The 26,276-nt window shown below is 33.3% G+C and overlaps 1 protein-coding gene and 1 pseudogene across 1 annotated transcript; both read left to right on the top strand.

Annotated features, from left to right (window-relative positions):
- Positions 1 to 1,027: 1,027 nt before the first annotated feature.
- On the top strand, positions 1,028 to 2,002 carry LOC134243990 (neuropeptides capa receptor-like). The gene has a single exon (XM_062726231.1). It carries the CDS (start codon positions 1,088 to 1,090, stop codon positions 2,000 to 2,002), a length of 915 nt encoding a protein of 304 aa, XP_062582215.1. The 5' UTR covers positions 1,028 to 1,087.
- Positions 2,003 to 6,002: 4,000 nt separating this feature from the next.
- On the top strand, positions 6,003 to 7,099 carry LOC134243989 (neuropeptides capa receptor-like; annotated as a pseudogene).
- Positions 7,100 to 26,276: the final 19,177 nt, after the last annotated feature.

The raw sequence follows: 26,276 nt of genomic DNA, 5'->3' as shown, positions 1-26,276 counted from the left end.
AATATTTATGTCTGTAAAAAGAAAAGACATTGAATAAACACGTGAAGCATGAAAGCCCTAGCACTAACTATTCAAAAGTTATGGCCAAGTTTAATGTAAAGGTAAGTTTTCTATGATATTGGGTCAATCTCCGGGGTCAAGAATTCTAACATAGTTCTAAAAAGTTCAAGAGTTTATAAAAGGGGTCAAACTCCAAGATCAAGGGGTGAAATATTTGGTACCAAAAAAGTCTTGTCATAAGGAATACACAGTTGAAACATGGAAGCCACACCTTCAACCAATCGAAAGTTACATAAGTAAAATTAAATTTTGCAGACAAAACAGCTAGACAAACAGTTAGACAAAAAGACAGACGGACAGACATGAACCCCTAAAACTAAACTGTCCAGACACGGAAATCTCTATTTCACAGTAGGTGATAATTTTGAGCATTTTTCTCAAATTCTGGAATTTTCCAGTGTATACAGCAACAAAAAGTGGGGTGGGGCCAACCAGCATCTCAATGGAAATTTACAAAAGCAAAATAATTTACTTAGAAAAGGGAGGGAGGGGGCGCAGATTCTACGACCCTGGAGACACGCAGTGCTTCTAACGTCATTGCGGTAATTATTCCGTATTATTTTTATTATTTATATGAAAGATCAAATATTGTTATCCATTCATTCTTATTTTATCAAATTCAACACGGTCTTCAATATACTGATGAATGAAAAAATCAATTAGCACCTAACTTTCTATTCATTAACACATGTAAAATATCAGTATTTAAGGAGAAATTTCAAACATTACAACCATAGATAAAAAGATTTCATCATTTGATGTGTGAATTAATTTCATACCATTCATAAAAAGGACTATTTTGAAATAAAGGAGATCTCATTTTTAAAAAATGGATGGCATACATCTTCATATACTTAGGTCACTAAATATGACCAGCAATACGACCTTCAGTGTTGATGACCTTCTTGACTATTTTAATGTCAAGGAAGAAGAAGCCCCCAAACGTGCCAGGAACGAAATCATCGTTTATGGAGGACCGTTTGTCTATCTTGTAGGAGTGGTAGGGAACGTTTTGGCTCTCACTGTCATGCCACATTTTGCGCGCCGTGTGTCCACCTACATGTACCTCTTGGTTTTGTGTATACTGGACCTGTGCGTTCTCCATCTTGGTCTATTAGTCAACTGGCTTCGAGAGATTTTAGAAATTGACCTTCACTCCCAGTCCAATTTCTCGTGTAAGACTCTAACCTTTCTTGGCTACGTCTGCAGTGATTCCTCCGTTTGGTTGGTAGTGGCGGTCACTTTCGAGCGGTTCATGACAATGTGCCATCCACTAAAGGCCACCTCTCTTTGCCGGATCCGACAGGCGTTGTTAGTCATTATCTTTATTCTCGTCTTCATCTTTTTGATAAACCTTCACATATTCTGGACAATTGGCCTAATTCCGGACGGAAATAATTCTACCGTCTGCGGTCAACAGAAAGACATCACCCTTATTTGGCCTTGTGTGGACTTGATGGTGTACTTCGTCATTCCATTTCTAAGTACTGGAATCTTCAACTATAAAATTATACGTAAAATTCGAGGAATGAAGAGAAATTCCCAACGTAACATTTCCTTGGCAACTGTAAAGGCTTTCTTGACAAAAAAGACTAATGTCAGAAGAAAATTGACAGTGATGATGGTGATTTTGTCCCTAACTTTCGTCATAACGACATTTCCCATGGTCTGCATGCTTTGTGTGACAGCGGTGTTGAACACACTCTCGCATCCTCTAGATATTAATCGTCAGCTGTTCAACAAAATGTTTTCTTTTGCTGAACTCCTCATGTTTACGAATCATGCTATTAACTTCTATTTATATGTTGCCAGTTCAAGAAAATTCCGAAAAGCTTTAAGACAGGTTTTATGTGAATGCAAAGTCTCTGATGCTTCTGTTTTCGAACACTCGGAAAACAAGAACACCAATAACTATGTTGCTGCCAATACCTTATATTCTTAAAAGTGTCCCCCCCCCAAAAAAAATGAAATGAAATTGTAAATCGTATTTTGTTTAATATATATATAATATATTGACAAAATGACAGACGGACAGACATGAACCCCTAAAACTATAAGCTGTCCAGACACGGAAATCTCTATTTCATAGAAGGAAATAACTGTACATTTTTCTCAAATTCTGGAATTTGCGAGTGTATACAGCAACAAAAGGTGGGGTGGGGCCAACCAGCATCTCAATGGAAATTTACAATAGCAAAATAATTTACTTAGAAAAGGGAGGGAGGGGGCGCAGATTCTACGACCCTGGAGACACGCAGTGCTTCTAACGTCATTGTGGTAATTATTCCGTATTATTTTTATTATTTATATGAAAGATCAAATATTGTTATCCATTCATTCTTATTTTATTAAATTCAACACGGTCTTCAATATACTGATGAATGAAAAAATCAATTAGCACGTAACTTTCTATTCATTAACACATCTAAAATATCAGTATTTAAGGAGAAATTTCAATCATAACAACCACAGATAAAAAGATTTCATCATTTGATGTGTGAATTAGTTTCATATCATTCATAAAAAGGACTACGTATTTTGAAATATAAAAGGAATTTCATTAAAAACAAGAGGCCCAAGGGCCTTGAATCGCTCTTCTGATAAATTGTACAGTCTATCACTTCTATTAGAAGCCTCCAACTCTATTAGAATCATAAGACCCAAAATGCATCAACTTACAAAGTTTGATAATATTTAGCCAGTTAAGACTGAAGATATAATATAATTGTAAATTACTATAAGTAGGTCACAGTGACCTACCTTTTGATTGAAATTTTCTGAGGACTCAAGATACATTAATTGACAAAGACTGATGATTCTAATTAAATAAGTACCTGAGATATTCAAAAGTAGGTCACCATGACCTACTTTTTGGTCAACATTCTCTGAAAACCCAAGATGCATCATCTGACAAAGTTTGACGATTCTAAGCCAATTAGTACCAGAGATAATTGAATATAGCCATCAAATGTCAAAAGTAGGTCACGGTGACCTACTTTTTGGTCGACGTTATTCAAAAACCCATAATGCCTAAATTGACAAAATTTGATGATTCTAAGCCAATAAGTACCTGAGATATTCAAAATTAGGTCACCGTGACCTACTTCTTGTTGGACATTCAATGAACCCTAAGATGCCTCAACTGACAAAGTTTGATAATTCCGAGCCAATAAGTACCAGATATATAATTAAATATAGCCATAAAATGTCAAAAGTAGGTCACAGTGAATTACTTTTTAGTCGACGTTCTCCGAAAACCCAAGGTGCCTAAACTGACAAAATTTGATGATTCTAAGCTTATACGTACCTGAGATATTCAAAAGTAGGTCACTGTGACCTATTTTTTGGTCGACATTCTCCGAAAACAAGATGCCTCAACTGACAAAGTTTGATGATTCTTAGCCAATAAGTGCCTGAGATACTTAAATATAGCCATAAAATGTCAAAAGAAAGTCACTGTGACCTACTTTTTAGTCGACATTCTCCGAAAACCGAAGATGCATCAACTGATGAAGTTTGATGATTTTAGGTCAATAAGTACCAGAGATACTTAATTATAGTCACAAAATATCAAAAGTAGGTCACCGTGACCTACTTTTAGGTCATCACTCTCCGAAAACCTAAGATGCATGGACTCACAAAGTTTGATGATTCTAAGCCAATAAATACCTAAGATACTTAAATATAGCCATAAAATGTCGAAAGTAGGTCATCGTGACCTAATTTTGGTCGACATTTTTCAAAGACCCAAGATGCATCTACTGACCAAGTTTGATGATCGTAGGTCTGAATGTAATCAAAATATGCGTTTTAAACAATTTGAAAACAAATGTCGGCAAAATTCAAAAAGTAGGTCACAGTGACCTACTTTTTCATAAATATGTTTTAAGGTCCGAAGATGCATCAAAGTACAAGATTTGATGATTCTGAACCTCCCAGTGTCTGAAATAATGGGATTTAATGTTTTTAAAAGGATAAGTCGTAAAGTTCAAAAAGTAGGTCACGGTGACCTACTTTTAAGTTGACATTGTTTGAAGACCCAAGATGCATCAACTGACAAAGTTTGATGATCTTAGGCCTTAAAGTGTCCAAAATATGCCTTCAAATCAATTTGAAAACAAATCCCCGCAAACTTTAAAAAGTAGGTCACCGTGACCTACTTTTGAGTTAACATGATGTGAAGTCGTAAGATGCATCAACTTACAAGAATTGATGATCCTAGTCCTTATAGTAAGCAAAATATACACGTTTTTATTAATTGTAAATTCAGATCAACTTTGAAGTGACCTTGAGACCACGCCCTTTGCCCCAGGGTAATTCCCCGTGCAAATTTTAATCTTCGACATATCCTAATCTTTGTATGTAAGTCTGGTGAAAATCTGCCTGATGGTTATGGAGAAGAAGATTTTTTAGCAACCAGTACTTTTGGTTTTGTTTTCCTGATTATCTCCCCTTATTTAAGGGTCCCAACCCTTGTTTTAGTATAAATGGTAGCCCTTGGGCCAAGGATACCCTGTGACGAATTCGGTACTGATTGACCAAGGGGTTCTTGAGTTATGGCCCATATTCTAAAAAGTTTACGCACACCGCACACCGCACAAACGGCCATAGCATTAGCTCTTTGAGCCTTTGGCTCAGAAGAACTGAAAATGGATGGCATTGTGGCAACGCACTTTGAAAAAATTACGCACTTTGAAAAAAATTTTTCAAAGTGCGTTAATTTTTGGGACCAGGTTAACGCACTTTGAAAAAAAAATTTTTTTTCAAAGTGCGTTAATATCGACCATATTAACGCACTTTGAAAAGATAAATTCTGCATGGCTTAGTCAATATTCCTACAAATCTCAGGTATGATAAATTATCATTTGAACCTGATTTGATACTTTTTGTCTCCCGCTTGAAAAGTGGGGGATATTAATTTGGGTCTATCTGTCCGTCCGTCCGTCTAGCTGTCCGTCCATCCATCTTTCTGTAACGCTTTTGTTTCCACACGATATCTCGACAACTCTTTGAGCTTTTGCAATGAAATTTAACATAACAGAATCCTTGTGGCCTTAGGAAGACCCCTTTTGAATTTGGGGTCAAAAGGTCAACATTCAAGGGCGTAAAGAACTACGAACGATAGTATTATTCTTCCGCCTATCTCTCAGTCAATTCTCAAAAGTTAACATATTGGAATGATTGTCAAAATTTTTATAGATATTTATATGAATTTTCATAAAACTTGACTTATTTGGGATACCAAAGAGAGATAACTCTATAATTTTGGCAAAACTTGTGTTTTTCACTATAGAAATCAACGGAAAACTGAAAATATTTTTAAAACATCTCCCCCCCCCCCCCCCGTGAAACAAAAATTCCTTATTTACAGGTAATATGGACTGTCATTTTACAAATTTATGCTAAAGCTTTTTGTGTTTCACCGGGGGGGGGGGCATATGTTTATAGACAAAACAAGAAAAAAAAAATGCTTATTTTTCACCAATTTTAATGCTATTTAAAACTAAATAATTGTATTTTATTAATTTATATATGCTTTATTTATTTGCGTAAAACATGAGAAAAGATATTAGATACATGTTATCATATTTATGATTATTTCATAAAAAGTGCATCACTTGAAAGTTCATCACTATTATGTCCCATCATACATTGCGAGGGGATAATACTGTTGTCTATTTCTAAAATATAAGTCTTAATTCCTTTTGTTTCATGAAATTTTTTTCAAAGTGCGTTAAATGTTTACATGGTGTAAAATTATGATGTACAGTCTTAACGCACTTTGAAAAAATTTTTCAAAGTGCGTTGATTTGGTCCCAAATTCAACGCACTTTGAAAAATTTTTTCAAAGTGCGTTAACCTGGTCCCAAAAATTAACGCACTTTGAAAAATTTTTTCAAAGTGCGTAATTTTTCAAAGTGCGTTGTAACATGGCATACATCTTCATAAACTTAGGTCACTAAATATGACCAGCAATTCGACCTTCAGCGTTGATGACCTTCTCGACTACTTTAATGTCAAGGAAGACGAAGCCCCTAAACGTGCCAGGAACGAAATCATCGTTTATGGAGGACCGTTTGTCTATTTTGTAGGAGTGGTAGGGAACGTTTTGGCTCTTACTGTCATGCCACATTTTGCGCGCCGTGTGTCCACCTACGTGTACCTCTTGATTTTGTGTATACTGGACCAGTGCGTGCTCCATCTTGGTCTTTTGGTCAACTGGCTTCGAGAGATTTTAGAAATTGACCTCCACTCCCTGTCCAATTTCTCGTGTAAGACTCTAACATTTCTTGGCTACGTCTGCAGTGATTCGTCCGTTTAGTTGGTAATGGCGGTCACCTTCGAGCGGTTCATGACAATGTGCCATCCACTAAATGCTACTTCTCTTTGTCGCATCCGACAGGCCGTATTAGTCATTATTTTTATTCTTGTTTTCATTTTTTTCATAAACCTCCACATATTCTGGACAATTGGTCTAATTACGGACGGAAATAATTCTACCGTCTGCGGTCAACAGAAAGACATCACCCTTATTTGGCCTTGCGTGGACTTGATGGTGTACTTCGTCATTCCATTTCTAAGTACAGGAATCTTCAACTATGAAATTATACGTAAAATTCGAGGAATGAAGAGAAATTCCCAACTGAACATTTCCTTGGCAACTGTAAAGGCTTTCTTGACGAAAAAGACTAATGTCAGAAGAAAATTGACGGTGATGATGGTGATTTTGTCGCTAACTTTCGTCATAACTACGTTTCCCATGGTCTGCATGCTTTGTGTGACAGCGGTGATGAACACTCTCTCTCATCCTCTGGATATTAATCGTCAACTGTTCAACAAAATGTTTTCTTTTGCTGAACTCCTCATGTTTAAGAATCATGCTATTAACTTCTATTTATATGTTGCCAGTTCAAGAAAATTCCGAAAAGCTTTAAGACAGGTTTTATGTGAATGCAAAGTCTCTGACGCTTCCGTTTTCGAACATTCGGAAAACAAGTACACTAATAACTATGTTGCTGCCGACACTTTGTATTCTTGAAAACGTTAAACAAATGAAATGAAACATAAAAAAGATAAATCATAATTTGTTTTAGCTCATCTTCTAAATAATGTTTATTTGCCCTCTCCCGACTCCGAGTAAAATTACAGGGTCGACAGGTAGGTTGGAAAATCTTTTTTACCAGAAATTTTTAATATATTTGTTGATGGACTAAGAGGAATATAAGGAGACAAAAGATACTGTGTCCTGAAATGTAAAAAAAAAAAAAAAAAAAAAAAAAAAAAAAAAAAAGAATTGAGACGGGCCATTTTAGTCAGTCTGATGGGAGAGGGCAACCTAACAGTTTCTTAAAGATGGCTTTAAATGCTGATTTTACACAAAGAATTTCAAGTTACTCCTTTTTAAAATTAAAAATAACAATAAAATGTACATGTATGTGGGCTACAAGTTTAAAAAATAGATGAAATAAAACATAATGAAAAGACTATTGCTTGAATTGTAGTACATGTATACCAATAGCTTCATTACAAGACATCATAGATCACTTCTAATCGCATTTCATGCTAATAAACATTTTAATTAAAGGAAATTTGGTTTCACTAAAAATTGTGTGCCTAATAAGTAACATACCAGTGTGCTATCGTTGTTGCATGCATAAATCGTTTTTAAAAGGATTATGGAACAAAAACATTTACACAATGTGTGAGTGGATTTTAAGGAAGAGGTCTCTAGATAAGCAAAAATATTTACTCGTTTCTTTGAGTTAAAATGCATACAATTCCCGCTTTAAAATCGTGGGGCGATGATCAAGAAATAGTTTGGCATCGTTTCATATAAGGCATAATTAAGCAAAACACATTATCCGGAAAACATCTCTATATCACAAGAACATCAATACAGTGCTAAAATAACATGCGTCGCTTCAGTTTAAATTTCAATTTTCAACTCGCCCAGATTCCTCCCGAATCCAATTCAAAATCGCCCTCGTTCTTTAAAAGATATTTAATGATGGTAAATTTAGCAGTTGAATCAATTAAAAAATTCAGCATAACATAATACTTCTTTTTAGAAATCCTTTCTTGTATCATTATACAAAGGTCATTTTAAAATAAAATGAAATCGCTGTCATTTTCAGAAAGGTTAAAACAGAGACATGGATGTAATCGATTAGTCATAATAAGTGCATCACGAGAATCACTATATAATAAAAAATAAAATTTTATTTAAGTAAAGGAGTTTGGTTAAAGACAGGTTATTTTTAGCTCTACTGGTCAGAGACCAGAAGAGCTTATGCGATAGTAATGCGTCCGGCGTCCGTCTGTCTATCTGTAAACAATTTTTCAAATGCTACTCCTCCTACAGTTTTAGTCTGATTTCAATATAACTTGGCACACAAGTAGACTACACTAAGATACATAATTCTTTGTATCGATTTTAGATTTCGATGAACTGTGTTGCCATGGTTACTAAAAATAGAAATTTCTGTGAAATACTTTCAAAATGCTACTCCTCCTACAGTTTTGGTCTGATTTCAGTATAACTTAGCACTAGCACACAAATAGACTACACTAAGATACATAATTCTGTGTATCGATTTTTGATTTCGATGAACGGTGTTGCCTTTGTTACTAAAATAGAAATTTCTGTGAAATACTTTCAAGCATCATTATTCTATTTATTGCTGTTGTAAAGTTTTAAGTCCCAACTACTACTTTTGTCTTCATTTGTTATAAGTACAAACCAGTAGAGCTTCCGTCTCGACAGAGACTTCTGGTTCTCCTTTTTGTCTAGAAAATAACACAATAAGGTATAAGGGTAAACCAAACATGACATTTGGTTAACCCGAAATGCTATAAAAACAAATTAGTTATAAAACATTTGACTTATGAAAAAAAGAAATGCATATAGTGATTTTTAAAAATGTGAAAAATATGTGAAAGTCAACTTTGCGATTGACGTACATAAATTCCAATTATCTCACTTGATTCATGTTTTGCTAACTGGATGTTACGAAAGCTTGTTTTCGCAATCTGTTGACGCTGACTGTTCATTTAATTAATAATAATCCCCGCTTGAAAAGATGGACATAATATAGGCATTGAACATTGGGATGTAGGTTTAGCCCCCCCACACACACTTTCAACAGACACGTACGTTGCGGTATAGAGTCAAAGAAGGGTAAGTGGTAGTGTTTGAAAAAAAAAAATGAACTGTAAGAAGCATCCCCCAGATAGGATTTTCGTGTTTAGACAATGGAGAATTTTTTTTTTGTGTTGTCAAGTTTTTTGTTGGAATTTTTTTTCTCCTCCAATTTGCCCCCTTTCCGTTTGCTTCCGACGCCAATGTGTTATACTACTGTATGAAACTTCAGACGTCTGAATCTTTGTTACATACATGTACTGCCATTGTGCACCCCGTATTTTATGTTTTGATCCGACACATATCTCGGGTTTCCCATAGCAAAACATTTACGCTGTCAATTTTTTCTATAACATTGAAGGATATCCATGTCTTATCCGCATCTCCTGTAGCACTGAATAAAATCTAGTGGTGCTTTCACAGATTCTTTATTACAGAATTTCATTGTGCATCCCCTATTTTCCTTTTTGATCTGACACTTATATCGGGCTTCCCAGAGCATAACATAGACTTTTCCTATATAATCATTAGGGAGGCGGCGGTTTCATTTAGTGAGCTCACTGCTCACAGTTTCTCTCTTAGTGAACGATTTTTTTGGGGTATCATTTTGTATCTTTATTTGACAACTTTGTGAAAATAGGAAAAATTTAAATACAGGAAGTATATAAAAATAACTAATATATTCTTTAAAAAAAATAAGAAGAAGAAAAAAGAGAAAAATTCGGATTAACCAATGTCCATTTTGATTAAATTATCTATGTCAGTTTGGTAATATCATCTTATAGATCCTATATGGTTATTTATCTTTTATACATAAAACATAAAACAATGTCTTTTTATGCAGAAAAACATTAAATCTTTTGAAATAGAAGTTGACGTTGCATGATTGGCAATAGTATTTTTTCAAAGGAAAAGGTAATGATCTTGAACTGACCTTGCCTCTAATATAAAACGGTCAAATTTTATCTAACTGATACCATCACTCGGTGACATGTCTTTTTGATTCTGTGAAAATTTCATAAAATTTTGAACATAAGAAATATGAGAAGAATACCACCTTTTAAAAATAAAAAAACTAAAGGTTTTGTGAGCACGAGCTCACTAAATGATATCCCCCGCCTCCCATATGGTTATTTTGGCAAAGTCCATGTTTTGCTTTAGGGGACACGAAAAAAAGTGTCAGATCAGAAATTAAAATAGGAGGTGCACAATGGCACTGTGTAACAAAGATTCTGTGAAAGATTCATCAAATATTCAGCGGTATCAGAAGAGTTGCGGATAAGAGTTGGGTACCCCAATGCGTAATGGACAGACGACCGTACAGACGGTCAAAGACTGTAAATTGCTGACACATTCTCCAAGATCAAATGTGTATCAATTAAGAAGAACGTCTTTATTTGCAACAGGAAAGACAAATAAATTGTTAACATTCCGTGAAGAAAATCAAAATTGACATCATCAGTCGCATGACATCATCAGTCAATTTTAAAATTAAAAAAAAATTAAAGTGAAACATTGTGTGTTCGTTATATCTAGAGGAAAGAAAACCACATAGAGTTTTCCAAAAGAGTCTTATCATGCATAAAATATGGATATAACGAACAGTTATATGCACCAAGCTCAAAAGACTTATGGAACAATGGAAGTCGAGAGCAAAACAGACACGGACCACTTAGAACATCAGAGGTGGGATCAGGAGGAATCCCATGTCAACCGATCAAAGCATCTGTATCTTCCTTGTCATGATCGAAAAAAGCGAGAAAAAAAATCAACAGACAAATCAGCATGCTAATAATGGCTTAACATATCGATCAGAATTTGACTCAATGATAGATTGTATTTGCTAAAAAAAGTCATTGTTTTGAACAAAGAACTTTGGTGAAAATGACTTTAAAAGAGACTGCTTATATTCTTGTTTGATCATTTTATTTGTAAATTTCTTGCCTCGTTTTAGAAATCGTTCGTACTTTGGTTCATGCTCTTGTGTATAAAAATTAAAAACTACAAAGGTATTTCTTTTCTTATGCCAAAGGCCGAAAAGAAAACGTCCTTTAAAATTATTGTGATGTGCTTTCAGCAAATACCGGTAGTACAATATCAGCAGGGTAGTTTATGAACAAGAGATCATGGATTCATCAGAAAGCAACCCTTTTACTTTATGGCATCTATATGACTGTATAAATTGTTAAGTTGAGATGTGGCATTTGACATTCTTGGAGAACAAATTAAACACCTCTGAACAAGAAAGAGTTGTACAAATGAACGCATCTAACATAAACTTCTTTATACAGATAATTTTTCCACGGGCACTTTTTAAGTCTGCCGACCTTGGACTATATCAAGAAGTAACAACAGAAAGATTAATTGATTGATTGTATGTTGTTTAACGTCCCTCTAGAGAATATTTCACTCATGTGGAGACGCCATCATTTGCCGGTGGAGATCTGCAAATTTTGTCCTTTACTCAGCACTTACGGCCGTTGAGCAATGAGGTGTCTTTTTTGTGCCATCACCTACTGCGACACGGGGCTTCGGTTTATACGGTCTCATCCGAAAACAAGGAATTTTGTGGAAAGATATTCTGCAATGTATATTGTGGTAATTTGTATTTACAGCAACAAACACAATCACGTCAGCAAATGCCAGCAAGTTGGGTTTATGTCTGTTATGCCTGATGGGAAAAACCATATTTTATTCTTGTCACGATATTTTGTTTAAGACCTTGATGGAAAGAAGAAAACTTGCTCAGGCTTTCAACTCGATATTTAGATATATCGACGTCGTATTGTCAATTAACAATAGTTAATTCCATTCTTATATCGCCAGAATATATCACGGTGAATTTGAAGAAAAAAAAAGATACCACAGAGTCTGACAGATCTGTATCATATTTGGATATTTTACTAGAAAAAGAGGTAAATGGTTATCTAACAACAAAGCCTTATGATAAACGTGCTGACTTTAACTTTTCAATCATCAACTTCCCTTACTTTTGCATCAATATACAGTATCTTTGTCACCTGCATACGGGGTTTATATCTCTCGGTTGATACGATATGCAAGAGTATGTTCTACGTAGGAACAATTTTTAAAACGAGGTAAGTTATTGACAAGCGAGTTGATGAAACAATAATATCAGCAGTCTCATTTAAAGTCATCATTTCGTTAGTTCTATATTCGATACAATGACCTTGTCAGCAAATTACGTATCATCAATGACTGACTTTTTTCATACTGATAGTTAGGGCGTTATTTAAAACTACAAAATAGTTGATTTTGTTCTTCATTAAAAAGTGGGGGGGGGGGGGGGCACAGACATACAATTGCCCCCCCAGATCTGAAAGTGGGGGGGCGAGTGCCCCCCCCCCCTACGCCTATGAACATGACAATGACCTTGGCAAATTGCACACGGTCAAATGACTGAGCTTTTTCATACTAATAGTTTGGGCATTATTTAAAAACAAGTTGTTCACAGATCCCCCCTCCCCCCGAACATGACAAGGAGCACACGGCGGATGTGACCGGTCAGTTGGGGATGCTCACTCCTCCATGGCATCTGATCCCACCTCTGATGTTTTGGAGGTCTGTGTTTGCTCTGCTCCTATTCTGTAGGTGGACTTTTGAGCTCGAATTCTGTTCGTTATCTCCATATACCCGGTATTTTACCAAAGAAGTATCATTGTAACACATCTATTCATAGGAAGTTAAATAAATGTTTACAATAAATAGATTTTTTATATACCGTATGTTTTCTTGCATCTTAGTAACCTGTGATAAAACGTTTATGTAAGTAATGAACCCCCCTCCGGGAAGAAAATAAAAAAAAACGTTGAATCAACTTTTATTTAATGTTTAATGTCTAATCAACATCGATTTTCAACGTTGAATCAACGTTAAGATTTCAACGTTAAACCCAATTTTCAAAATCTAACATAAACTAAACGTTGAATCAACATACATAATCAACGTTGATTCAAAGTTTTTTTTCAATGTTGTGTGCCTGCTGGGATTGTAAGTGTTAATAGAAGTTCAAAGAACTGCAGTAAAAAAAAGGTCATATAACTTGTAAGAGAAAATAAAATATATATTACTTGCACTCCTTGTACAGAGAAGAAAACAAAGCTTCGGATATTCATCTTTAACGAATTCAAACTGTGAAAAAAAGGCTGAAAACAACAGAATCAGTGTTAAATCTAAAATCATTTTTTCAATACACTATCCAGGAACCCTCAAACATTTATCAATCACTTTGTCGACAAAACAGGAGATAGAAACATTTGAATTAAAGATATTCTTAGAAAACAATCTACTGAAAACTGCAAGTGGACAAGATTTTATTAAGGTATAGCTTTGCATTCAAATTCACAAAATAATTCCAAAAATGGATTAAACAAAACCTGGTAGAGAGAATATAGAGAAGTGAAAGGAGAATAAGTAATACTGAACTGGTTGTTTGTTTGACCTTTACTCGGCGCTTGGGACAGAGAGAAGTCTTTATCGTGCTTACATTTTATATCATTATTGATTTGCAAAAGAATTAAAACGCAGTTTAAATATATGGAGATAACAAATAGTATTCAAGCTTTAAGGTCCATCAAACAATACAAAATAGGAGCAAACACGGATCTCCAAAAAAAATTAGAGGTGAAATCAGGTGACATGGAGGAGTTTTTCTTTTCACGCATAGAATTTTGTACAAATTCTGCTTCATATCAATACAAAATGGGTTTGCTAATAACAGGGTGCAATTGGTACCCATGGGAATTCCAATACACTGTTGGAAAACTTGGTCTGCAAAAACCACATAGATATTGTCAATCAGAAACTCAAGCATCTTTTTAATACCCAAGGTATCAACTTAAGAGTACTTATGTGTACAATCAGAATGTTTTTAACAAAAAAAATTTTGCGAATGACGAATGACAAGGTGGGTAATTTTATGAGTTCCATTTTTATTCAAAAAGCAGCTGTCCATGATATAAAAAAAAAAACCCTGTACTTTAATTTATGGCGGGAAATGGTCGTATATAAAGTTGAAAAGTCTAAGTTTCAATGCTTTAATTTGAATGCTTTGATTTTAGTTATGTTTTGCGATTTCAAATTTTTCAAAAGTTCTTTAAAATTCTTAAGTTTCTACATCTGATTTACACCATTTCTTGAAAATATTGCTGCACATTACTCCTGAAGTTATCTTTCATTACTGTTAATATTTTAGTGAGGAGTAAAGAAAAAGACTTGGTAGAACAAAATTATTGGAACCCGCTATGCTTTTTTGTATAAGGATTTTTACAAGTTAGGTTTTTTTTTTATCCATTACAGATATTGTATGGGAAACATTTAGCAGATAAACTATAGTAATCATTTGTAAATACATATAACAGTAAATAAACAATCTGTTAATCTGGAGACAATAAGTTACTAAATCAGACTTTTAATTTAAATAACTGTTTTCTCCTATTGAAGTTATTGATAAAAAGATTTTCTGATATAAAAAGGATGGACCAAATTATACGTTTACTATCCTGCAAGGATCTCCATCACAAAAGTAAAATATACATTTTTTTCAATAAATCCATTGATTTTATTAAAAGATAATTGGACTTTTCAAATAGTATGATGATCAAACGAGCTTTCAAATTCAATTCCTTGACAAACACCTCGTTCTTATAAGTCAAGTCAAGTGTTACTTTGACGGTGCTATAACGTCATTTTAAAAAACGAATTTTCCAGACTGCTCGCATTTTTTAATCAATAAACAAAAGTGAATTACCGTGATCGATTTCTGCAGCAATTGCTTTAATAGAAAGTTTAACAGGCGTGTTAAATTTCTGCAGGAATCTTGAATGTAATTGAAATTCAATACTTTTATATCAAAAAAGTTTCAAAAGCAAAACCAAAAAAGTGAGCATTTTGAAAGAACAAAATTCTCAGTACCTTTTACACATTTTGAGGTATAATTAGATTTATTATTTATAGAGTTGAATATTTCCATTATGCAACTTATAACTTCCCTTACTTATGCAGCAATATACCTTCATCATCTGCATACGGTGTTTTTATCTCTCAGTTGATTCGATACGCAAGAGCATGCTCTATGTATGTACAATTTCTTAAACGAGGTAAATTTATTTATTGACAAACAAGTTGATGAAACAAAAATATCAGCAGTCTCGCTTAAAGTGTTTTAAAGTAATCTTTTCTTAAGTACTATGGTCTTGTCAGCAAATACAATTCATCATTCGTCAAATGCTGATTGACGTTTTCATACTATTATTGACAAACTGAATTGTCCGCGGGTTTTCCCTTTATTTCAAGATCAGTACAAGGAGCACACGGCAGATGTGACCGGTCGACATAAGATGCCCATTCCTTCACGGCACCTGATCCCACCTTTGATGTTTTGGAAGTCCATGTTTGCTCTGCTCCAATGTCGTATTAAACATTGTTTAATGGACTTTTTACATTGAATACTGTTCGCATCTCAAAAGTGAAAATATTCAATCTTTTGCATTTGTATTGTAAATATTTAAGAAATCTCTACAAATTTCATTCGATAAAAAGAGAAGAATTGACATACATTATTTTGATTTTTCTCTCTCTCTTTTTATGTATAATTTTGCCTTTAAAAGGGTATATTGCGAAAATCGAGGTTATACAAAAAGGTTCAACGCAGAAAAATAATGAAGACAAATTTATTTTTACATATATATACCCCTAGATTTTGAAACAAAAGACCACCTGGCATCAGTAACCTTTCGCCAATGATATCTTCTGCTTTTTTATGTCCTTTATCCGTACTCGAGCTGTTTCTTCATAGCATTTTATAGCTCATTTGTATCTGTTCTATATCACTAAAAGTCATTACAGAAGACAGTATAAGCTAATAAAATAGTGCCCGACTCCAACACACCGGAAAATGAGGGCTTGTTAGCGAGAAGATTTTTGACAGTTTTTATGCTTTACCATACTTAGTATGTTAATTACAAAAGCTGCTTATATGTTCAGCGTATCTTGTGATTTACTTAGATATGGGTGTTATGTTCAAGCTTCTTCATTTTTTTTAATACACTGTACTAATTTTGTTCAGTTAAATAATATAGAAACTGGTATTTTTGCTCGGTCACTGTTCTCTTTGGTGAAGAAGCCAAGAATGCACCTATTGACATCAACAGAAACTTTTATAAACAAAATTTTCAACAATTCTGTATAAGGTAGGGCTGGTACAACTACAATCCACCCAATCCTTTTATGTACAACCACGCATTTAAAAAAACTGGCGTATCCATCTGTTTGCTCTGTTTCATCAAACAAAGAGATGAATGCATTCTTTAGTTTAAATGTGCAAATTATAGCTTTAGCTGATTTGTTCACTTTGTTTATCATAATGACGATCAACAAATTAACGATGTTTTTGAAACATAGGATTGTAAAGTTGTTTTGGGATGATTTGAATTCTAATATTGCTGATGTTGCAAGGTGTTGTATGCCATGTCAAACGTGAGAACAATCCACCTTTTCCATTTGAAATATATGAAGATAAACAGTTTTCAAGGTCAAAAAGTTCATTTAACAATACAAACCAGGAACAAACGCGGAGTTTTAAAACATCAGAGATGGGATCCGATGCCATGGAGGAGTAAACAACCCCTGTATATTTTTCATTTGGATTTGGCTGCATTTACTTCCACCTAGTAAATATAAAATTTGCAACATGATAATGTTATAACTTTAAAAAAATCCTTTTGTACACAATTGTATACAATTTCTCAACTGAATTGAATAATTTTGATCTGTTTATATATACATTGATATTCATTTGTATTGAATAATTTGTATTTTTATTTGTATTCTGTGATATTCTAGTTGTATTCTTTTTTATCTTTTCATTTGCATAGAACAATTTTACTTCTATAATAAATATTATTGAATTGTATAATATTTATTTGGTATCTAAAATTTTCTGATTGATTTTTCATTTATATTCTATAATTTTCAATTTGTATTCTATGATATTTCTTTGAATTGTATTTTGTTTTTAATATGTAATACATTTATTATTTGCTTGCATTAAACAATTTTCATTTGTATTCTAAAAATTTTCAAATAGCAACAGTTTTTATTTGTAATATTTAATTTTCCATGTGTATTCTATAATTTTCCAATCGTGTTCTAAAATTTTCGATTATCATTCTGTAATTTGGAACATTTGAAATCACTAAAATTTACCAAAATCAACAACATAAAGAATAACGACTTTTCAACTTTATGTACAAGTATTCCCCACGATAAACTAAAGGTCAGGCTTTCTGAAAACATTGGAAGCTGCCTTTTCAATAAAAATGGATCTCGTGAATTTAATCATTTTGTCATTGGTAATTTGTAAAACGTTAAAAACAATCTGATTGTACAAACAAGTTCTCTGACTTATTAAAGACTCTGGTTATTAAAATGATGCTCATGTTTCTGATTGAATTATCTATGAGGTTTTGGAGACCTTTCAACACTCTATTGGAATGTCCATGGATACCAGTTGGGTCCGTTATTAGCAGGCCTATTTTTGTCGTCATATGAAGCAAAATTTGTTCAAAGTCTTTAAAATGATAAGAAAAAAAAAAATACTTGTTGTGACCTTCTACTCGACATTTAGATAAATGAATGATGTATTGTCCCTTAACAATTTAGTTATTTCCATTCTTCTGTCGACATGATTTATCATAGTGAGCTTGAAATAAAAGATACCACAGAGGCTGACACATCTGTTTCATATTTGGATATTTTACTAGAAAAAGATGTTTATAATGGTTATTCAACAACAAAGTTTTATGATACTAGTAACTTTTCAATCGTCGACTCCCCTTACTTTTGCAGCAATATACCTTTGTTAGCTGTTACGGGGTAAATATCTTTCAGTTGATTTGATACGCAAGAGAATGCTCTATGTATGAATAATTTCTTAAACGAGGTAAATTATTGACAAAATTGATGAAACAAGAATATCAGCAGTCTCGTTAAAGTTATCATTTCGTAAGTTTTATAGTCGATACAATGACCTTGTAAGAATATACAATTCATCATGAATTCAAATGCTGACTGACGTTTTAATACTAATTTTTTTTTTTTTTTTTTTTTTTTTTTTTGGCTATTTTATACACACCGAATTGTCAACGGATTTTTCCTTTTTTTTCCATTATGACAAAGAGCTCACGGCGGGTGTGACAAGCCTGCAGCGCTCAATCCTCCATGTCACCTGATCTCACAGATTGGTCTCTGATTTCTTGAAGGACCGTGTTTGCTCTGCTCCAATATTGTATTGTTTAATGGATGGACTTTTGACTGAGTTTGAATACTGTTCGTTATGTCAATAAATTTCATTCCATTTGTATGATATAATTTCCATTTATATTCTATAATTTTCAATTAGTATTGTATAATAGTATTGTAAATGTATGATTTTAAATCTTTATTGTTAAATTTTTATTTCTATTTTCTATTTATTCCATTTAATAGTAAAACTTTCCATTCTTACTATTACTATAATTTTCCATTTGAATCCTATAATCATACAATAAATATTCAAATAAAAAAAAATAAATATTGTCCTGTTTGACATGCCATAGTGTTTCTTCTTCTATCCTCTTTATACAGTTAAGATTATAGATAATGTCCCATTGGACACTTAAGTCAATGAACGGAGAGCGATAGGTGTATGAACTTTATAATTCACAGTAGTGTGTTTTTTTCATATTCCGTTGTTGACTGTCTTGTCAAGTTGGAATCTGAAAGAAGACAAATGTTTCTCTCACAACCAAGTGCCACATTCAAAGACAAATTGCAAAAACCACGCATTGTTTTTACTATGTGAGACAATTAAATTATCTTTATGAGTTATTACCATGTGAAAAGAAAACACGAGTTTTAATTCTCATAAAATTAATGCTTCATTCAAAAACGTAAAACATTTTTTAACTTTAAAAAATTTCTTCTTGACCTACCTGACGAAATGAATATATATAGTTTGTTTATTCTTCATTCTGAGTCAAAAACATTTTTAAATGTGTTATAATGTGCGTAAAAAGTCGACAGGGATTCGTTCATTTCAAAATTTCTTATCAAATAATTCTGAATTTTTCTCTTTAAAATGAATAAGAGAAATTCCATATTGATTAATTCAGGGGAGAGAAGGGGTTTTCACCAAAGAACAGCATGTACATGGGGTATGTCAGAATCGATCGTTACTGCTCTCTACAATTTTTCACGGTTCTAACATCCAAATTGAAATGGAACCCAAATCATATTGACGTAACGTCAGGAATTGCTACTAATAGGAAATAATATGCTTAATCCATTTTCAGCTTACATTTGTAGTAGGGTCTTGATAATAAACATATAGTGTTTTATATGAAAATAAAGAATTCTTTCTAACCAATAATGTTGTAACAAAAAGAAGTATTGTTACAAGGTATGCACACATTGACAAATTACTTTATTCCGGAATAACGTCATTTTTCGTCCTGTCCCGCTGTAACAGAAAAATACCTTCAACAGATTTTATTTTTTAAAAAAGTTTAAAAATCTTCTCGCATCTCTTTGATATTTTACAGGATCGTTCTATTACATCATATTTACACATAGTATGATTGTTGAAAACCTCTGTTAAGAGAATAGATATCCACATCCTTTGAAACAAAGTCCTTGAAGATGTCCCATTCAATGAAAATTAAGTGTTACGCATTTTCCATGGTAAAAAAGGAAATTTTGTCGGTAAAATTTACAAATTTGAATTGACATACAATGAGTACTTTTAAACAAAAACTTGTTCCATAAGGATAATGAAAATTTTCCAGTCACTAAGGTATTTAATCGAACAAAATCCGTGTCTTGCAAATATGTCCCGCTGCGTAAATAAGGCCATGTCAAATATCTATTAGTTAATAGCTTATTAATTAATTCCGAATTCAAGAGGCAATGTTTATTAAAATTTATATCATTGGAAAGTACTGAGAAATTACTTTTGATACATATAGGTTTCATCAGGTTTTACCAGTCAATATGAAAATTACGAGAGAATCGAAATGTCTTGCAGAAATGTCCCCTGCTGCTTAAAATTACGTCTGACATTCTAAGAATGCACGATTTGGGACAAACGTCAATTTGCATTTCCTATCAATTTGTTAACGTATTGTTGTACCCTTCATACAAGTTTAACATTTTAATCTTTGATTATCACCACTCTGTATCCCTAAATTGCTTTTCCAGTTGTTTTTTTGAAATGATCACCATAAAACGATTATCGCATACAAATGTTATAATTTTTAATCCATGCAAGTGCAGAATTTGCATTATGCAAGAAAGAAAACAATGATGGAAAATTAAAAATACAGCGTTTCAAAATGTTTTGATGTTCTGCTTTATCGAAAAAAGTACTAGTATATTTACCCAAGGTTCTGTCAACAAATAACTATTAATGATTACTTCAATGGTATTACATGTAATTCTTTAAAAACATATAGGCCTATAATTTAAAGACTACACGTTAACAATTCATATTGACGTCGTTTTGATGTTACAATGTTGAGTAGCAATTCCTGACGTTGCATCATTTTAAAAAAAATACTTTCCTTTTCAGCGTCACGTAAAAGTATCTATTTACATCTTTAAAAAAACATACAGAGATAATGAACAGTAATTAAGCTCAAAAGTCAACTGCAGCTATATAAATAGGGAACTACGCATATACGAACCTCTAAATTAATCAACAGTTGGATCAGGTGCCATGGAAGAGCAAGCATCCACCGTCGATCCGTCACGCCCGCGGCGCGCCCATGAACTGGAAATTTTGGAAATAACGAAAAGGCAGTCTAAATAACTCTTGTTATGGAATTTCTTTCATTTGTTGCCATTTTTCACATCGATTAACTTTTTGTATGACTATTATATTTAAATATGATTACTTTATTCCCTGTTTTGAAGTCGCTTAGATAGAAATAAAGATTTCCGCTAGGTAGGAGAGTAAAATTAATTTAACTTTTTATGAAGACAATTGATTGGACAAAAGGCAAAGCCTATAGATAAACCTTTTATAATATGAAGTTTGCCTTTTTCAATATATAAGAAATTATGAATGCCCTATGTCTAATAAATGACGAAGGTTTCTAAAACTGAATGTAACAAAGTCTATTTTTTTCCAATTTTACTTTTCTTCCAAGTGGCATTATGGATTGATAGAAATGATTGCTACTTATTTGTATTAACACATAGCTAAGATGTTTAATCTCAAAGGATACTAACTTCCCCGGTAAAGAGAAAATTTACTTATTCTACATGAACACATGATAACTGCGTGTTTTCAATATGTCTTGAACGAATCTGAATGAGAATTTGATTTACCGTTCAACTTAGCTTTACACATTTAGAAATACCAAACAAAAAATCCTTTTTAAAAATTCAATTTCTATATAAAAAGGAGAATTTAGAATTTGTGTATGTAAAATTCAATTCTTTGTTTTACGTAGAAAAAATACTGTTTTTCATTTATCAAGTAAAGTGATATTTTGTCTCATCAAAGTGATGTAAAACATGCAAAAGCGTAGTTCCATACGAATAATATTATAGTAGCATTCAATTTGCGGAAGCATGAGGGAAAAAATATAAAAAGTCAAATTCAAAATTTTCATCATAATGTGCAGACAAGCATAATACATTTCCTACAAAAAGTGTTCTTGAATTACTTAATTCTATAAAACTTTTAATTGAAGCTGCATTATTATCTTAACCTTTTGGTTAAACGCATTTTGTAAACTGTCAATATCTCATTCGTCAAAAAAAAAAAAACCAACTCCTCTTTTGCAGCAATAAATTAATACAAGCTGGTAAGTTATTAAGTATACAATCTAGTAATTTATTAATTAATTAAAGTAATCTCCGTCGTTGCAGGATAATTTTACAGAATTTCAAAAATCAATTTGCTGATGCTAAAGTCAAGAATAATAATGGGTACATTGATTGGTTAATAAGTAATATAAAGTAAGAATTTTTAATTCATGAACTATTTCGAACACTGAGTGTAAGTGCTTATCCAGATACACCACTGTCCTAAGTGCAGAATGGTCTTTAGAGGGACTAATATGTCATGTCAGTCACAATCAGACCCAGTTAATTGCCTCAAGGGAAGGCTTGACTTATGTTTGTGACAAAAAGAAAAACGGTCTGTGCACACTTTTCATACTAGAAAGCAGAATTAATGCAAAGACAAAAGTTGTACATCTGTTCGCGGAGAAAGGTATCTGTGTTTTCCATCGACATATTAGTGTACTTGACAGATATATATCTGATGATAATAAATATATTTATGATCCATTTGATCAAGAGATTGAGCAAAGCTTCGATATTCTGGACATAAGCTAATACGCTTTGGATCTATCGGACTTTCTTTTCAATCTCGAAGAATAATGATAGATTCTGGACAGAACTCAGAAGGCTAAATTAAGAATGATTTACACATCGTACAAAAATGGGAGTAGTTTGGAAGAAGAGGAAATTCAAGAAGTTCTTCGAAATCTACATACACTGGATGACAAAAGGACTATAATTCTAGTGGTTCTAGTTTTGGTCATGATTTTCCCTCTTGCTACGAATGGAGTTGTACTAACTACCTATTTCAGATTTAAGTGTTTACGAAGGACGCACGACCAGTTAATTATCAACCTGGCTGTTCTTAACATAATTATAGTCCTAGGTGTACCATTTTACGCCTCGTCTCTCATTTTGCCAGCGCATGTGTTTACCAAAAAGCATCTGTGTCTCCTTAATTTTACAGTTTTTCGGAGCGGGATTTTGGCCTCGTTATTTGCCCTTTTGGGTTTGGCATTAGAGCGACTCGTTTGTATCGTTAACCCGTTGAGATATAGTCGATTCAAATCATGGCATGTGGTCTTATGGAATGTGTGTTCTTTTATTTTTGGATATACCTACTTTTTACTTCCGTTCTTAGGTTGGAACAACTGGGAGACCTACGGTGTGTGTACTATTCATGTTTTTACAAACACCTTCCGTATCGGAGCAGAAATACTTGTTCTTTGCCTTCTGATAGCAAATTCATCTATCCACTTATACCTCTTATACATCGCAAAGAGCCATTCAAAAAGAATATATACACTAATAAAAAGTGTTCAACGCCAACATTCTGGAAAGGGAGGTCTTCGTAAGCGGAAAGCTTTTGTGACGGTTTTTATGCTTGCATTTATGTCTACGTTATGTTGGTTACCCCATTTGCTTACTGTGTGTTTTGTGATATACTTAAAAATCGGTTTTATATCCAAACAAGTTTTGATGGAGATCTCCTATATTCCAGTTCTGCTCAACTCAGGATTTAGTCCAGTGGTATTTGGTTACAGAAACCGTCACTTCCGATCGGCCATAAAAAGTTTGCTAAAGCGGAGGAACCATGAATGCATTTACTAAAGCTCTTTTGTGAAAGACAAATTGTTATATTTCTTAGATTTATATCTTTTAGATGATAACATTAATCGATAAATATTTGTTAGAAGACAATCAAAAATGTATTACTTAGTATTGATTTACTATATACTTAATAAATTTACAGAATCATTTGGTAATCAAAATTGTCATAGTCCTCATAGGGTCTTGTCAATGTTGATTTGGAGAGCCTATAAATTGAAGAATCTGTATCTTTTCCGTAAACTGAATGCGTGCGATGACCCACAATCACACCAAAGTTTATGAAAATTATCTTACTATGACAATGAAATAAATTTTAAGGTTAGAAACAGAAATGGGGTTGATCGACAAAACTTAGACGATTACTATTTGATTTGAAAAGGCATGGTACGAAAAGTGAATAACGGAATTCAAAGTTCATTTAATGCAAGTTCATACAATGTAAACCCACGGTTTCAATATTATATACGATTGGCTTATTCTCAAACATTTTTATTTCTTAAAATATCAATTTCATGATCAAAAGAATGAAAACCATCCTTCTTGTAATTCATTTTTATTTCAAATAATTGCCAAAAACACGACTTAAGGACAGATGATACAAACTTTTGTCAAATAATGAAAATAAAAATTTGAGTCATGCTTTAATGAGTAAAATGAATAAGTTTCACAGCGTAGTTTTTAATTTTTGCTTCAAATTTTCACTAAAATGGGATTTGAAGTGAAAAATATTTGTATAGATTAAGAAGAATGGTTTCAGAGCGGCAGAATTTTTAACATCATAGAAGGTTTACAATTTCTTTATATTCCATAAATTGTGCCAAAAATATATGCCAATTCAGGCATCCATTTTTAGCTCACCTGAGCCGAAGGCTCAAGTGAGCTTTTCTGATCAAAATTTGTCCGTTGTCTGTCGTCGTCGTCGTCGTTGTTGTTGCTGTCGTCGTTGTCGTAAACTTTTCACATTTTCATCTTCTTCTCAAGAACCACTGGGCCAATTTCAACCAAACTTGGCACAAAGTATCCCTGGGTGAAGGGGATTCAAGTTTGTTCAAATGAAGGGCCACCCCCTTTTCCAATGGGAGATAATAATGAATTAGAGAAAAATCAATGGCATTTTTAAAAAATCTTCTTCTCAAGAACCACTGTGCCAGGAAAGATGAAACTCATGTGGAATTATCCTCAGGTAGTGTAGATTCAAATTTGTTCAAAACATGACCCCCAGGGGTAGGGTGGGGCCAAAATGGCCGATCAAAGTTTTACCTAGGAATATATAGGGAAAATATTTAAAAATCTTCTTCTCAAGAACCACTGGGCCAGGAGAGATGAAACTCATGTGGAATCATCCTCAGGTAGTGTAGATTCAAGTTTGTTCAAATCATGACCTCCGGGGGTAGGGTGGGGCCAAAATGGCTGATCAAAGTTTTACATAGGAGTATATAGTAAAAATCTTTAAAAATCTTCTTCTCAAGAACCACTGGGCCTGGAAAAATGAAACTCATATGGAATCATCCTCAGGTAGTGTAGATTCAGATTTGTTCAAATCATGACCCCTCGGGGTAGGGTGGGGCCAAAATGGCTGATCAAAGGAATATATAGGAAAAATCTTTAAAAATCTTCTTCTCAAGAACAGTTGAGCCATGAGAGATGAAACTCATGTGGAATCATCCTCAGGTAGTGTAGATTCAAATTTGTTCAGATCATGACTCCCGGGTCTAGGGTGGGGCCAAAATAGCCGACCAAAGTTTTACATAGGAATATATAGGGAAACCTTTCAAAATCTTATTTTCAAGTACTTCAAAGCCATGATTAGTGATATTTATATGGAATCATCCTCAGGTAGTGTAGATTTTAGTTTGTTCAAGTCATGACCCCCTGGGGGGTTGAAATTCTACCCCCCCCACCTCAGTAAACTTTCATTTTTGATCTCATATATGTTCTTTTTCCTAACCGATGTGCTCAGGTGAGCGCTGTGGCCCCTGGGCCTCTTGTTTGTTTGTACCATCTGTCCTTAAACTGATGCAATTATTGTTTTTCAATGAACAGTTAAATAGTTACTAATCTTAATAATTACATCCTGTAAATGTAGATCCCCTCACAGAAAAACAGCGAAAAACAGATATGTTTTGAAATAATTCATTTTCAGATCATATATTTGTTGGGAGAAAATGTTAGGCCATTATATACATGTACTAAAATGTAAACGGCTTTTTTCGATCATTACAAAGAAGGTGTAAGCGGTCAACAGGGGATGATAACTCCTCCATGGCACCTGATCCCATCTCTGATGTTTTAGAGGTCCGTGTTTGCTTTGCTCCTGCTTTGTATTGTTTAATGGACTGTTGAGCTTGTATACTGTTCGTTATCGCCAAATATTTTTTTCTTATTAATTCTAAAAATATATATATCGGCGAAACTCGTGTTTATATATGATTACTATTTGATTGGAAATGGCATGACACAAAAAGTGAATAACAGAATTCAAAGTTCATAATGCATGTTTATACAAAAGTAACTCACGGTTGTAATATCACGATTAGCTTAATCAAAAGATTGAAAACTATTCGTCTTGTCATTTTTAAGTCAAATAGTTGCCAAAAAATTAAACTAATGCAATTAT

Source organism: Saccostrea cucullata, unplaced genomic scaffold (assembly GCF_032062105.1).
Source record: "Saccostrea cucullata isolate Sc308-1 unplaced genomic scaffold, CSIRO_AGI_Scuc_v1 ctg3, whole genome shotgun sequence".
In the NCBI taxonomy this organism is placed as follows: Eukaryota; Metazoa; Mollusca; class Bivalvia; order Ostreida; family Ostreidae; genus Saccostrea; species Saccostrea cuccullata.
The sequence above is the reverse complement of the archived record's forward strand: the minus strand, read 5'-3'. Positions and strand labels throughout refer to the sequence as shown.

Coding starts and splice junctions, on each gene's coding strand:
- LOC134243990 (XM_062726231.1), top strand. CDS start 1,088: ATGCCACATTTTGCGCGCCGTGTGTCCACCTACATGTACCTCTTGGTT.